Below are 15,361 nucleotides of genomic sequence, written 5' to 3' on the forward strand. Positions count from 1 at the left end.
GGATGATATTCAAGAGAACAAATATAGATTTTGTACATCCAACCTCCCTGCTTCCGTAATTTGTGAATCCCTTAAGGTATTAAGGTAATGTTATTAAGTGTATATGTAAAAACGTGAATATTATCAGACTTCTACTGCAACTGACACTATTTAACAAAATGAATTAAATATACAAATTTGAAGGGAATGTGGCGAAATTTGGAGGGACTGTGGTGAAACTTGGAGGAAAACGTTTGAGAACAGAATACACAGAAATAATCCCCATAAGCAAACATATAAACGTGATGTGTCATATACAACATTCAACGGAAGTAAATAGAAGTTATTAGTCATTTTCACAAATTAGACAATAACATCAATACAATTTAAGATGAACGATAACATAACCCAATAGAACACCGCGCTCGTTAGGTGCAGACCAATAACTAGTCGTTCAAAAATCGAGTCTTTAGTTTACGAGTCATTCTCTTAGATTCGACCCTTACTTTCACTTTAACACTCTCTCAATTGGAACAGTTTAGAGTCAAATTAAGTTATAAATTGATAATTTAATAGAGTAATTAGTTAATTTACGACACCTAATTATTTTCCTATCACTGCTATACATTTGTGATATTATTCAGACTAAAACAGCCCAATTTCGGTGGTTGAGAGTCTTGAGAATTAACAACAAAGTCATACTCCGTATTTGATTGTTTGATACTGATCTTATCAACTTTAGACTATGAAACGGTTTGATAAAAGAGAGGAGTGTGCATGAGAAAATAAAGCATATACCCTTATTGGATAGCTCACGAAGCACCGACTCAACAAAAAGTGACCCCATAGTTAAAAATATGGAAACAAGTAAATATAATCAAAGGATAAAAATAAAACGTGGCAAAAGGAAGGAGCTCAAAAATTACCACATGCTGACAAAGCACCACCGTGGAAGTTCAAGAGATGCACCATGCTTGTCATATCGCCGCGTGTGACTTAATGCCATACATACTCCTGTTTACAGCTCTATATATACAGTCTCAGTCTGCCTATCCTAAGCATGCATGTAATTTCCTTTCCATAATAATAAAGCAGAAGAAAAGATGGCATCAAAACAAGAAAGGAGGGAAGAACTAGATGCTAGGGCTAAGAAGGGTGAGACGGTTATCCCTGGCGGCACTGGTGGCAAGTCCCTTGAAGCCCAAGAGCACCTTGCCGAAGGTTTTCTCTTCCGTCCTACTAGTTATTTGTTTACGCTTTTTTTATTTAAATTATTTCTAATAATGGTTAGTTGTTGAATGAAAAATGAAGGGAGGAGCAAGGGAGGACAGACAAGAAGCGAGCAGCTAGGCCACGAGGGGTACCAGGAGTTGGGCCGCAAAGGTGGGGAGACCAGGAAGGAGCAACTTGGACACGAAGGGTACCAGGAGTTGGGCCACAAAGGCGGGGAGGCTAGGAAGGAGCAGCTTGGCCATGAGGGATACCAGGACATGGGACACAAGGGAGGGGAGACAAGGAAGGAGCAGATAGGGAGCGAGGGGTACCGTGAGATGGGCCGTAAAGGTGGGCTGAGCACCATGGACAAGTCAGGTGGAGAACGTGCTGAGGAGGAAGGTATCGAGATCGATGAGTCCAAGTACCGCACCCGCGATACCTGAACAACTCGACTAGGCTGACTAATATAATGATCCCCGCTGGCAGTTTAGTTTACTAGTGTTGTTATCCGCTTTGCATGTACATGGCGTGTATCTAGATGGTTAAGAAGCATTTTCTGAGCTGCACTACTGTGCTGTTGTAGTGGCTAACTAGCTTCTTTTAGCCATTAACTAGGTTGGTTGTATGTATGCTTGTATGTTGGAACATGTAAGCTTGTGTACACTTGGTTTGCTGTTTAATGCAAGTTTAGTATCTTCTGCGGGGATTTAAACAAAATGTGTTCCATTGTGTTTCAAACGTCGTGCTATCTTTCTTCCTAATATCAAGTCCGTACGTGCAAGTATAGTCAAGTGTTAAGTGCTTCCAAATTTTACTAATATAACTGTCAGTACTCGGCGAGCAAGTATAATAACTGCGCTGTAGTACTCATTATATAAATGCTAAATGCTTATCTAAGATCTTATATGTGTTGAAGATGGGGATTGGTTTTACCCGTCTCATTGACAGACAATCAAGGAGCTTTTTTACACAGAAATGAATTAATAAAATACTCAAGTGTCTGAGATTTGGTGATCCTTTATATGGAAATATAATGTTCGACTGGAAATATAATGTAATAGTAGTTACATTAGTTGGTTATCTTCTAGTTTAGGGACTTCTAATGCCCCCGGTTTGTAGTGTACACTAGTGTATGTTATCGGACTTTGTAGCCTCGTTTTCTATATAATAGTACATTGTCAAAAAAAAAAATATATTGTTGGACTTGAGGGAGGCGTATGATAGCATTGTTGAATGGGAGTTTATCCATCAAAATATCAAATTCTCGAGGCTAAGGAGTTCCCCAATGAGTAAAAAAATAAAATAAGGAAACTCTTGTCAGTTTACCAAATCTGGCAGATAAGGAATCAGGCCAGGATCCAATTACTACACTATGACACCTAATATGAGTTTGTAATTGTGATATTAACGTTTTAATGATTAATTTATGATAGATGATTACAAAATATATATAGTTGTGTATAAGAGACGAGATTCAGGGTTTAGCTAATAACCTTATTTACCAAGACTATGACATAAAAAGAATATGCTAAGATACGGAAATAATACAAGGAAGGAAAACAATATCTACAACATATATTACGAAGATATGTGATGTTAATCAAGAACACTGGCCTATTCTTTATACGTTCAGCAAGTTGGACGGTCGTAACGTAAGTCCATACTTGATCTTTGGAAAATGGTTTAGTAAGCATATCAGCAAGTTGAGCATTGCTTGTTGATATGTGGAACACGGATAGTACCTAGCTGGACTCGCTCACGAACAAAATGAAATCAAGCGCAAGGTGTTTCATACGGGTATCGAATTGGCGGGTAATAGGACGTATTACAAGATATAGAAGACATAGAATGGTAAAGATGCCTGGGCTTTGGATTTTGAGGAGTGTTTGGAAAAGGTTCGGCTTGTTTGGGGCACTACGGATGGTGGTTCTCCGGCGTATCGTCTAACGAGGAAGCTAACCAGAGTGCGGAGCTGCGTTAAAAAATGGACTTTGGATAAGAAAGCGGAATGGAATGCTAAGTGGGATGATTTTGATCGGCAGCTAGAGCATGGGATTAATGTAGCGTGCAATGGGGGAGGGGAGGAAGAGTATACGAGAGTGAACGAGGAGCTCCGAGCATATGCGACTGCTGCAGCAAAGTTTTGGAAGCAACGGGCAAAGATTAAGTGGACAGTAGAGGGGGATACCTGCACAAAATTCTTCTTTAATTGGGTGAAGGGTCGGGCGGGAAGAAATTTTATTCATGGGATAAAAGGGGAGGATGGTCAATGGAGGTATGATGAGGAGGTCGTCAGTGGAGCTTTTCAAAGCTCTTATATGGATTTATTTCGGGCTTCAAGCAATGGTATCATTTCGAGAGAGCCTACGGATCTGGAACGACTCATAGGGCATTTAAGGTTTCAAGTGACTCAAGATGAGGCGGATAGGCTATCCAGGCCATTCACTGCAAAAGAGGTACGTGGCGCTGTTTTTCAAATGGGGGCCTTTAAAGCTCCGGGTCCCGATGGTATCCCTGCTTGCTTTTATCAAAAATGTTGGTCCATGGTTAAACATGATTTTACTAAGGCGACACTATCCATTTTAAATTCGGGGATGGTCTTGAAGGAAATTAATAGAACCTTTATCACTCTTATCCCAAAGAATGACGCTCCGGAAGGGGTCTCTGATTACAGGCCAATTAGCCTGTGTAATGTGATCATGCGTGTGATTACTAAGTGTATTGCCAATCGACTTGCAAAAGTTATGGGTGCTCTTGTTAGTGAAACGCAAAATGCTTTCCTTCCGGGCAGAAGTATCAGTGATAATATTTTGCTGGATCATGAAGCAGTTCACAGTGTTTCGCGCCATAAGAAGGGCTTGCAAGGGCGATGCGTGTTTAAAGCAGATATGAGTAAGGCGTATGATAGAATAAGGTGGGATTTCTTAGAGTTGATTCTGGTCAAAATTGGACTCCCGCAAAAGATGGTAAGACTTATTATGAATTGTGTTACCTCAGTAAGTTATGAGATTCTTTTTAATGGGACGTCGCTCCCACAATTCAAACCTCAGTGTGGGCTAAGACAGGGGGATCCTCTGTCTCCGTATCTCTTTCTTCTTTGTATGGAGGTTCTCTCGGCAAATATTGAACATGCGCAGGAGGCAGGCATAGTGCACGGGTTTAAATTATGCAGAGGGGTACGACCTATCACACACCTGTTTTTTGCTGATGATGCGGTTTTCTTCTTCAAGGACAAAGAAAGGTCGGCCTCGCATCTCATGAATATTATCAACGACTATTGTGAGGTTTCAGGACAGAAGATTAATCCGGAGAAATCGGGGATCATTTTTAGCCCGAATATGACGCTAGCGAATGCCCAAACCATTCTCAGAACCTTCAATGTGCGGAGGAATAAAGGTATTGGTAAGTATCTCGGTATCCCGGCAGAGTTTCAGAAGTCGAAGAAAGATATCTTCCAAGCTTTGGTGGATCATATAACAAAGAGGATCTCTTCATGGAATGGCATCTTTCTATCACCGGCGGGACGTTTAACCCTAATTTCATCGGTCCTATCCAATCTCTCAAATTATTTTCTATCGGTTTTTAAAATTCCGGTAAGTGTGGCGAAAAAGATTAATTCTCTTTTGGCACAATTTTGGTGGACGGGTTGTAAGTTAGGGAAGAATGTTCACTGGTGTAGTAAAAACTTTCTGAGTCTTCCAAAAAGTGCAGGAGGACTGGGGATCCGTAACATTGAATGTTTGAATCAGGCTTTGCTGGCAAAACATGGATAGAGATTAGTTTCCGGGGATAAGTCGCTATTCTGCACGGTTTTTCGGCAAAAGCTGTTTGGATCGCAGGTTTTTGATCCCGGGAAATTGCCGTGTAAAGGGACCAGTGGCTCATGGGGTTTGCGTAGTATTCTTCATGGATTTCAAAAGATTAAGGACTTCTTTGGATGGAAGCCGGGGCGAAACTCGAGTTTAAATGTCTGGACAACACGATGGGTGGGGGGTGCGTATCCGGAGCCTAAAGATAACTGGCTTGGTCACGAAAATGTACATATGACTAACTTACAGGTGAGACATCTCTTGCTACCTAATGGGAATTGGAATGAACTTTTTGTCCGGGCGTTGTTTCGTGAGGAACATGCAGAGAGGATCCTGGCGACACGGGCAAGGTCAACAAATTTAGTTGATGGGATTTTTTGGCCATTCACTAAGGATGGGGTTTTTACGGTTAAGAGTGGATATGGTCTGATCTTTGAAGAGTATATGAATAGGAAGGGTACGTTGAAAGATAAAGCTAGAATTGGAAATCGTGGAAAGGTCTTCTGTCGAACGCAGTTATGGAACCTTCCGGTCCCTAACACATGGAAAATTCTTCTGTGGAGAATCATTACGAACACGCTCTCTGTGGGGAAAGAATTTCAGCAACGAAATATGGAGTTGGATGTGTCGTGTGGTCTGTGTGGTGATTACCAAAATCATTTGGAGACTGTTGAACATTTGTTTAGGGATTGCGAGGTTTCTGCTAGAATTTGGGCGGGATCTGATTTAGGTATTAAAGTTGATGGTGCGAAGTCTTTAAATATGACTGACTGGATCATTGATTGGACTCGGTACCTGGCGAAGCAGGAAGGAGGGATAAAGAGGGTTATTCTCTTCATAGCAATCTTCTGGGGTTTATGGATTATTCGTAACAAGGTTAAGTTTGAAGGATTGGCTACGAACCCTCATTTATTGTTTGGAAGGATTTTTGACTTAATCAATGAAAAGGTACGCACCCTATGTGAACAGGTGGATGGCAAGGGTTCGAAGGCAGGGTCGGTAAGGAGTACTGGGGAGCCATTTGAAGAGACTAACGCGGATTTAAGAGACGGGCACTCTTTTCAAATGATTGGGAAGCCGGATCAGTGTAATGTACTACGGGTTAAGGTGGATGCTAGTTGGGAACGATCTTATAGGGCGGCCATTGGGTGGGTGGCGTACGATGAGTCGGGGCATGAGTTTTTTCGACGGCAGGTAAGGACTAGAGCGGAATCGATTGCGGCGGCGTTGGGTATTCGTGATGTTCTTGGTTGGGCAAGTTCTGGGGTTTTTTCCACCTGAGCATCTCGTCTGATTGTTTACAACTTATCAATCAACTTGCAGGAGTGGCGAAGACTGATCATTTGATTTCGGGATTATTGGAGGAAATGCGGGGTCTTGCGAGTTCTTTTCATTGCTTATGTTTTAATTTTATTCCGAGACATCTTAATAGTGTCGCTCATGGCCTGGCACGACAGGCCATTCGTATGTAAACCCTTTCTTTACAGCTGTCAAAAAAAAAAAAAAAATGGTAAAGATTACAATAGTTTTATTGATTGATAGTTGTGTGTATACAAATGAATGATCTACCCTTGTATAGTTTATATGTTGTACATAAACACACAAACAATAACAAACAAAGGCTCCTAGGAAAGATTTACAACAGCTACTAATATTCTAAATGAGGCGAGGAAAATTTGCCTTGATTGAGATAGCTGTTGGCCGTGATCTTTGGCCATGAGTCCATGACCGTTGAGTATCATATTAGGACGCACCAAGATTGTCACAGAAAATTGCAGGAATGAATGACCAAGTCGGTGATGCCAGGTAGCCGGAGGTGTCGTGTTGATCGTGTAGACAGTCGGGGAAGGAGGTATCGAAATGTGCTTAATAAGTTGACAGAAGGTACGGCTTTTCAAGCCGGTTTTTCGAAAATAGAGTATTTGTTCGCAACGGTCTTTGCTGAGGTTGTTGGAGGATCAAACGACAACGAAAATCCGAGTTCTTGGATGTTTGGAATTGTGAGACTGCAAAATTTGTAAATATGGGGAGATTTGGGGTCTTAGATGGTCTCAAGTGGTGCTAAAAACGGTCGAGAAGGCTGCTGGTCAGAGGGGTCTGTTTCATGGTGTTTTTGTGTGAGGCTTTGGCTCGGTTTCCTAGACTTTTAAACTAGGTTTGCAGGCGAGAATAGGAGGTGTCAAACTCGGTTGTAGCACGGTGGTTGAATGATGGTACCATGGTGGTTGTGAATGTTGACGATTGATGACAGGTCGGGATTTCAGCGGAGGTGCGAAGTATGGTCTGTTTCAATTACGTCTATGCGTGTGATGCAGGGGAGACTCGTGGTGGCGTGAACAAGGAGAAGCGGCGGCTGTCGTTTCTGAGGTCGAGTGACGGTGGTGGTAAGATGGTCAATTTTGGTGGTTACGGTGGTGAATTGTTGTGATGGCCTAGAAGGTGTTCGCAAAGTTTCGAAAGCGACGGTGTACGTTTGATGCAATTCGCGGGAATCGCGGGTGACGGCAGCGGAAATGGGTCGGGTTTTGGGTGGGTAGATTTTCGGAAATAGGATCTACTCCGAGGGGAAGTAAGATGCAATTTGGCTAAGACAAGTTTCGAGTACATAATTTAAAACAAGATTAAATACATATTACGGAGTAAAAGGAAAAAAAAAGAGAGATTTGCCCAATTACTGTTTGCAAAGTGCGAAAAAATGAACCTAGTGTGTACAAAAAAGAAAATGCAAAACACTAATGGTGGTCCGATATTGGCCTGTCCAAATAATGGCCATTTTGACCTGTCTATTGTGCTCTTTCCAAATGTCAATTTCCCTCCTTAAGCTAATTGAAAAGATGTTGAGATAGGTGACGGAAGGGGCAGTAACTAATGGCTGGTTGCCAAGGCAGTCACCAGAAGACCAAGAATCAGAAATGGCTGCGCACTTGCCTGGAATGACCCATAAAATTACCAACAATCAGTGCAAAACTCGGTGTTACTACAACAACAATTCACGCAGAAACAAGGAAGAATCTGTTAAGTGTACCTGATATTTGACGTCGTATTTCACAGGATCTTTAAGGAGATACTGGAACTGCAAATCCAAAATAAAAGGCTTTCAGACTGAACCATGTTCACATGCAAGGTAAGACAACAATACTTCAAAGGCAACCGCCATAGTAAGAGGAGCCGAATGTATGAGTCAGCTGACAACGCAAAAAAAAAAAAAAAAATATGATAAATGCATGGTTGAAAGGATGAACAATATGTGGATTACCTGAAAATAAACTTGTGGAAGTATCAGCCCCAGTAGGCCCAATGCGTAATACGGCTTCCCAGCCCCCAGGAGATAGCCTAAATTGTAATCAGTGTACACTTATCAGATGCTCATAGTTTTTCATCATAGTATCATCCCCAGTGGGTCATTTTCGTATGTTTCATCATATTCCAGTAGACTTGACCCATTCAATCTAACATTTTTTTTATTTGCGTTAGTCTGGATTCGAGCAGGTAGGACTGTAGGACCACAAGGGTAGCAAAACTATCTATTGAGTCTTAACATTGCTGCATACCTACAGAGTCAATCTCAAACTCAAAGGCCTTAAGCCAGGTCAACCATTACAAGTTGAGCTGATTGAGTAGATTGCAGCAATACAACATCAGAAATATTACTCAGTGCCTCGAACGGACCTCTGATCGATGAAGCCTTACCTCTCTGTTAGCACAGGAGGCTTCCAGAAATCCACAATGAAGATTGTTGTGAATCGCATCAAAATGATTTGTACTTCCCGGTAAAAAGAAGTGCAGCCATTCTGAGGTCATTTTGCTATGCAACCATAATCCCATTCAATATACTACCTCTTACAGTCTTACTATTATTGTCCCCATTGTATTGGGAACCATACAGCTGAATTATTACCATTCTTAGACCTTAGTCTCTTGCAACTTGTGATCGCATATAGAAACAACTACGAAACACACAACTGATCATGTAAAAACACGACAGTTAGTAGCAGTAGCCTAGAACTGGAGAAGTGGGTAGAGTCATGAATGTACACAGGCTAATTTAATAGTAAGATGTAATTTGAAAAAATAAATTACCGGCAACAGATAACTGCGTGATATCAATAGCACCAACGCAAATCCACTTTGCAGCCTCAGTGCCAAAAGCTACTGGAATCGACTGTCAATAACAGCGCACAAAGTTCAAACTGAGGCCAGAAAAAAGGGAGAGAGGCACCAACACTTAAGTCATTTTTTGAATGGGGAAAAAGTAACAAGGATAGTAGAGATCATAATAAAGAAAAATGAGGAGTTAATGGTGGTATTGAAGAAGAAAGGGAGTTACCCAATAATGAGGAAAATAATCACCCCCTAGGGTAAAGCATCACCCCCAAATAGGAGCGATAGTTCCTCACCACTCGCTTTTCCTCCCTTCACCCAGCATCACTTTCCTCCTTTTTAACTTTATTTTGGTCTCTATTACCTTTGTAGTAATCACACTCATTTCTAAAGGGCTCTTAAGGAGAACATTTGACAAACCTGTAGTCCCATTGCTCGGTCACCTTCAACACTTTTGAAGTCGTTAACAATTGCAATACCGAGCTACAATGTCCGCACAATAGGAAAATTAGAAAGAACTTGGTAGCTAAAGCTTGGAATAGGAAGTTACAAGAGAATTAAATCAGCATACCCCAGCAACGCTGTACAGGAGTGTAAGGACAATTATATCAGGTGTTAGCGTGCCAAATAAAGCTTGACCCGCCCACCTATCAACAAACATTCAGGGAAACATGTTCAGAAAGTATGGAACAGGAAACTGTAAGATAGAGGACATGACCGACTTGTCTACACCACTGACAACGGCCTTTAAAGGGCCTCGGGTTAGGGTTGGTGTTGCTGCTGCCTTGGGCGTGGGTGGTGGCAGGGGTGGTATTGGTGTTAAAGCGGTGGTAGTGACCACGGTTTTGGTTGTTGTGGCGGTAGGAGACGTTGGCAGTGGGTTGAAATGGATCGATTGTCGGGTTTTGTTTGCTGAGAAGTTCATGTTGAAGCAACTTCTCGTGAAGAGCTTCAAATGAAATAGGGGTATCCCGGGCTCGTATAGCGTCGATGACGGGTTTAAACAGGTTATAGTCAAGGCCTTTAAGGACCTTGGCTGTGATGTCCTTGGGATCGATGATGGTGCCCATTAAGGCGAGTTGGTCGACGCACGCTTTAATGGCGTGCACATACTCGGTGATTGTTTGGTCACTGGTTTTTACGATCGAATCAAGGCGATCTTTTAATTGTAATTTGTGGATTCGGGACGGATTAGCGTATGTTTGGGCTAATATATCCCACGCTTCTTTTGGTGTCTTGGCACATACTATTAATGCTTGGATGGTGGCAGAGAGAGTGCCCATGAGGGCTCCTAGAAGGAGTCCATCTTGCTTCAACCACGTGAGATATGCGGGGTTGGGAGTTTCGGTTTTGTCGTCATTGACGATGGTGGCGGGTGGTTGTTGGTGGGTTCCATCGAGGAAGCCTAGGAGGCTTAGCCCGAATAGGATATTTGTTAATTGAAATCGCCATGCGATATAATTGACGGAGTTCAACTTGACACAGTGGTTCAAGTTGAGCGAAACAAGAGGTGTGTTTGATTCATGAGGGTTTTGAACTTGTTGTTCGGTTTGTGCCATGGTGGTGAATGGATGGGAAGGGCGGCTGGTTTTAGTGTGTTTGAAGGAAGCGGATTTTGGCAGAAGGCAGTTTGGGGTGGCGGATCGATTGCGGCGTGATACCATGTAAGATAGAGGTTTTGAATGTGAATTGTATTGATATTTTCCTCAAGAGTTTACAGGTATTTATAGTACAAGATAGAGTATGAACACTTGACTAATTGAAGCTAAAATTATGCTAATTGATATTATTGACAGGATATGACTATGCTAATTGCTATCATTAACAAGATATGGAATAATTACATTGATTGCTTCTTATTTTAGGTTGATGCTTGATCTTTATTATTTTGGGAAGATATATTTGTAATAGAAACTGCATAGAAGAAGAGGGTCTATCTGTTGAATTCATATGAGAATAGAATGAGTCGATGTTCGGTTATGTCTGGTAAAAAAAACCACCAAATTCTATAGAAGACAATTATACGTTTGATGGAAAGAGATCAGAGAGCTCCTCAGTGATGGTTAAGCAAATAAGACTAGAAGCTCTTAGAAGGTGAGGTAAGACTACTACTAAGTGTCGCAACTGTAGTAAATGTTTTGTAAATTCCAAAGGCATTACCAGCATATTTTGCATATTTTACCAAAAATATTCTTAAAAAATGGTGGTTGCTTTCTATTTCAAATGAATTCAAAGACTCACTATTCTGTGGTTCTAGAATATGAGGATAGAGCAAAATGGATCACCAAACTAATTATTGTTCTTTTAATTTTGAAATAGCAGTCATGATGCAATTCTCTATGTAATTTCAATTATGGGTCATTCGGTAACCGATTCTCTATAGGTAAGCCAATTGCATACATTCCCCCGTCCCTTACCCAGCCATTTGTAGAAGACCTTGGTCCACTGGAGTAACCTTGTTGTATCCTTAGAAATGACTGTTGGGAGGTCGTAAATTAAAAATATGAGATGAGGGAGTCCTATGGTCATTACCAATCACAATAAATAAGCAGCAACATGCATGACTTAGAACCCCGTTGTTGGCAAGGATGAGTGATCATAAATTAACTGTGTGTGTGAAGGAGAGGGGACCAGGGAGGGGAGCAAGAAGAAGATTTCACACCATGGGAGACTGATGTAGCTTGATCCAAGGGCAAAATTTCCAATCCAGCCATTTTGTTTAAGCTGCACTAATATGTGAGCTTGTTAAGAAGGAAGTCATCTTTAGTAACAGAAAAAACCAATGAAATGTGAAAAAATCACCTTCAAAGGAGGAGCGGAGTAAATGTATGAGATGAAAGATCCACCCAAAGCCAAATAGAAAAGTATTGGAACTTTATGCCCTGCCTAAAAATTGCAGGATTAAACATAAAGACGCATGAACATGATACAGTACAAGAACATAAAAAATATAGATGAACTGCAAAATGCAAATAATTCTTACCCATACATCCAACCCTCCTGCCAAAACAAGTCCAGCAAGAAACAGGACCCAAATTTGAGTAATCACCTACAATCAAGTTAACAGTTGCTATGAAGAGTTTTACAGATAGTCAATTATTGTCGCCGACTTACAAAATGTGTCATATATATAGTACCTCATTTTCAGCAATCGCCCCAGATGGAATAGGACGGTAAGGCTCATTGATTGCATCTATATCTCGATCATACCAATCATTTAAGGTCTGCAGAGCAACTTGAGTAAATCAATTACACAATAGAAGTATTTATAAGGCGTAATATGGAAATGCAAGATGCCTACCGAGAACCGACCTGCGTATAACCGGTAAGGCAAGGCCCCGACATGAGCATGCATAGAATTGATTTGGCTACATCTTCCGGAGTCCAATGAAAGTTTCCTACAAAGCGAACATAAGAAGAACGCTTCAATGTTAAACTGCAAGAAAGTAAATTACGACTGTCATGTAAACTTCAATATTTACTCTTTTCAGTAAACATTCTTAGTATTGCAAAACTCTTTAGAATTTGATCTAGCAAAAACCTCATCCAATATGCTTAGCACTGACTCCTAAGTCCCCACTCTTTGGAATTTCTTAGGAGCGTCTATTAGACTAAATCGTCAAGGAAAAAAAAACAGAGGCAAAATTCCTAGATTTTCCAATGTGTGTGATCAATATTTGAGGTAGAGGTTCAAATAAGAGTTCAGGATTTCATGATGCAAGTCATTACTCAATACAAATGACAATTTTTGGATCCACTTTTTGCTAGAAGAAAATAGTGCACTACATAAGACATATTAAGTAAGCAACAGAAGAATATAAAACCAAATTAAATAGCACTAAAAATACTCCTTACCCTCTAAATGGAATCAGATAGAATACTACAGAAGCAACTGAAATCAGGAATCAATCGAGCAGAGAGCGGCAATTTTGAAGAAGTACATTTATTAGTTACCTGATGCAGCAGCTCCACAGACTACTCCCCAGATCAACGGAGGCCATGTAACAGGCTTGGTGAGTTGAAGACGAATCTTCCATATATTCTGAAACAATAACATTATGTCACCATTAGCTCACTTTTGTTCACCTTAGGTAGAAGATGAAGAAAGGCTTCACTTTTAACATATTTAAATGCAGAAAAAGTAAATGTCACATTGTCTTTACAAGTGCTTCTAATCATATCACTGTTGACAAGTTCTGTACTGCCACAACCCAAAGTTCCAAACAATATATGGACAATCTATGTTCGTTCAACCGGGCACGTAGAGATATTACTGTGCTACGTGATTCAATTTTAGTCATTACACAGGGGGCAATTATCTCTTCTGTTCCAGAAATTTCTACCGAAGAGTAATTATTACATGATTCTATTTTTGTCATTACATTATGAATTTATTAATGACTTGCCACAAAATAGTATCTTTCACTTCCACTTCACGGTTATTGGCTCAATAGCCTACAAACATTTCTCTACACAAATATTAACTTTAGGAAGATAAACCAATTTTAACATGAACAATCATATACATGATACGAGTTGTTTACAAAAAGCTCCTCACTTAGTGGTACTTTTACTTAAGGTGATGATAGTTTCAAGATTCTTGGTATACTTTGGCATCAATATGAGATTTGAAGTGGGGTAAGGATTCATTCTTAAAAAAACTGAAGGTATATGCATTATATATTTATCCACCACCAAAAGTTGGTAAAGGGAGCATAGAAACACACAAAAGCAGCCTTATATATTTTAAAACAATAAACATAGCTTCCATTAACTACAACTTGGACTACTCAATTGAGACGTTTCACACTACTAATAGATTTACTAACACCGAAGCAAAACAATTGTTAATAATAGCGAAGGGAATATTGATGATGGCTGCCTCACGGTTGTAGGTGACTTCTAACAATATCTTACACAACTAAAAGATTTGCCAAATATATTATGAAACAAGTTGAATATCGTACAAATTCGTTCTTTATGCTAAAACTTGGAACTTAAATCCACAAATCACATAATTATCCCCGTTCCTCCAAATTCATTGATTTCTACAAACCAGAAGCAAGAGAGGCTTAATTGAAGCTATCCATGCTTGAAATTAACCGTAAACCAAATACAGAAACATGTCCCTTAGAATTTCAGGACAAAACCATGGGAGCATACTGGGGCAGTATTGTGGTAATTAACAAACATTCAAAGAGCACATTGATTAGAAGAAGAAAGAGTGCACCCCATACGCCGAATACACGCCCAAGAAGGTCCCATCCTGGAACCATTTGGGAATATAAGTAGTAGCTACTAATGGGTGTATAAAAGTGATAAAACCATTGTACCAAAGAGGTCTTATACTAGTGGGTAAACCAGGTCTTAAGAGATTGTAAAAGAGAGAGAGAGAGAGCCTACAGTTTCTTGAGCAGCTCCTTTAATACCAAGAAGCTGATTGAAGCTGGAACCATCCTTTGTTGGTGCTTTCTCTGGTACCTCTGCTTTTACTGCAATTAATTTAATTGACCAAAAACAAACTCTTAATTTACCACATAGTTCCCTTTTATTACTGTAGAAATTAACCCAACATACATATACTTACTAAACACAAGCAGTAATACCTTTATCAGTATCAATATCAGCAGCTCTTACTGTGAATCGTCGTCCTATCAAAAACAACAAAAAAACGAGATGATATCAGTGAAGAACAAAAAAAAAAGTAGAATAGAAAGATGAGAAACTTACTGGTTAAAGATATGGATTGAGAGGGAAGAAAAGGACGAGATTTAAACTGGGTATTCGATAATTTTACAGCTGCAAAGCTGTTAATTAAAGCTGCCATTTTTAATGTATAACGCTAACACCAGAGAAGTGAAGTAGTGTAGTGAATTAGTGATGTAGTGAAGTAGTGGAGTGAGAGAATTTTTGGTGGGTAAGACTTAAAGAGCTGAATAATAAATCAACTGAAGATGAAGTGATGAAGTTCAGGTAGAAGAAATGATTGTTCAATACTTCCAAGATATACACAATTGATATGGTCTATGGAGTGGAGACTTGCCACATAGTGTCAAATTTTACTTATAATATTATGGGAAATGGATCTTTCTCTCCATTTCCTCTCACAATCTGTTTAGATAATAATTTCTTCTTTTATTTTCATTTTTCTTTATTTTTATGTGTAAATTTAGAACCGTTAAGATATTATCAAAATGCAATCCGGATCATTAATAGGAACTTACCTTTTCATTTCTTTTTAGAAAATTGAGAGAAAT

The 15,361-nt window shown here is 40.0% G+C and overlaps 3 protein-coding genes across 3 annotated transcripts; 2 read left to right on the forward strand and 1 right to left on the reverse strand.

Annotated features, from left to right (window-relative positions):
• The first annotated feature begins 1,018 nt into the window (after positions 1-1,018).
• LOC141658887 (uncharacterized) lies at positions 1,019-1,721 on the forward strand. Its single transcript, XM_074465640.1, has 2 exons — positions 1,019-1,200; positions 1,291-1,721. The coding sequence occupies exons 1-2, from the start codon at positions 1,083-1,085 to the stop codon at positions 1,635-1,637; spliced, it is 465 nt and encodes a 154-aa protein (XP_074321741.1). The 5' UTR covers positions 1,019-1,082; the 3' UTR covers positions 1,638-1,721.
• A 1,240-nt stretch (positions 1,722-2,961) lies between these two features.
• LOC141588421 (uncharacterized) lies at positions 2,962-6,284 on the forward strand. The gene is made up of 3 exons (XM_074409865.1): positions 2,962-3,006; positions 3,090-4,787; positions 4,968-6,284. Exons 1-3 carry the CDS (start codon positions 2,962-2,964, stop codon positions 6,282-6,284), a joined length of 3,060 nt encoding a protein of 1,019 aa, XP_074265966.1.
• A 1,307-nt stretch (positions 6,285-7,591) lies between these two features.
• Positions 7,592-15,137, reverse strand: LOC141587053 (chlorophyll synthase, chloroplastic-like). The gene is made up of 15 exons (XM_074408472.1): positions 14,835-15,137; positions 14,711-14,755; positions 14,508-14,596; positions 13,059-13,146; positions 12,417-12,502; positions 12,242-12,328; positions 12,088-12,153; positions 11,907-11,990; positions 11,767-11,828; positions 9,676-9,751; positions 9,525-9,587; positions 9,084-9,165; positions 8,260-8,336; positions 8,029-8,076; positions 7,592-7,931 (listed from the first exon to the last, which is right to left on the reverse strand). The coding sequence occupies exons 1-15, from the start codon at positions 14,929-14,931 to the stop codon at positions 7,869-7,871; spliced, it is 1,113 nt and encodes a 370-aa protein (XP_074264573.1). The 5' UTR covers positions 14,932-15,137; the 3' UTR covers positions 7,592-7,868.
• Positions 15,138-15,361: the final 224 nt, after the last annotated feature.

The sequence above is a fragment of the Silene latifolia genome, chromosome 6 (assembly GCF_048544455.1).
Source record: "Silene latifolia isolate original U9 population chromosome 6, ASM4854445v1, whole genome shotgun sequence".
NCBI classification, from domain to species: Eukaryota; Viridiplantae; Streptophyta; class Magnoliopsida; order Caryophyllales; family Caryophyllaceae; genus Silene; species Silene latifolia.

Excerpts from the sequence above, each read along its gene's own strand:
- LOC141588421 (XM_074409865.1), top strand. The coding sequence starts at position 2,962 with ATGAAATCAAGCGCAAGGTGTTTCATACGGGTATCGAATTGGCGG. Across the intron at positions 3,007-3,089 it reads TACGGGTATCGAATTGGCGG|GTTCGGCTTGTTTGGGGCAC; the intron begins GTAATAGGACGT and ends TGTTTGGAAAAG. Across the intron at positions 4,788-4,967 it reads TATCGGTTTTTAAAATTCCG|AGATTAGTTTCCGGGGATAA; the intron begins GTAAGTGTGGCG and ends AAACATGGATAG.
- LOC141587053 (XM_074408472.1), bottom strand. The coding sequence starts at position 14,931 with ATGGCAGCTTTAATTAACAGCTTTGCAGCTGTAAAATTATCGAATACC. Across the intron at positions 9,588-9,675 it reads TCCTGTACAGCGTTGCTGGG|CTCGGTATTGCAATTGTTAA; the intron begins GTATGCTGATTT and ends CGGACATTGTAG. Across the intron at positions 8,337-9,083 it reads CACGCAGTTATCTGTTGCCG|GCTATCTCCTGGGGGCTGGG; the intron begins GTAATTTATTTT and ends ATTACAATTTAG.
- LOC141658887 (XM_074465640.1), top strand. The coding sequence starts at position 1,083 with ATGGCATCAAAACAAGAAAGGAGGGAAGAACTAGATGCTAGGGCTAAG. Across the intron at positions 1,201-1,290 it reads CCAAGAGCACCTTGCCGAAG|GGAGGAGCAAGGGAGGACAG; the intron begins GTTTTCTCTTCC and ends TGAAAAATGAAG.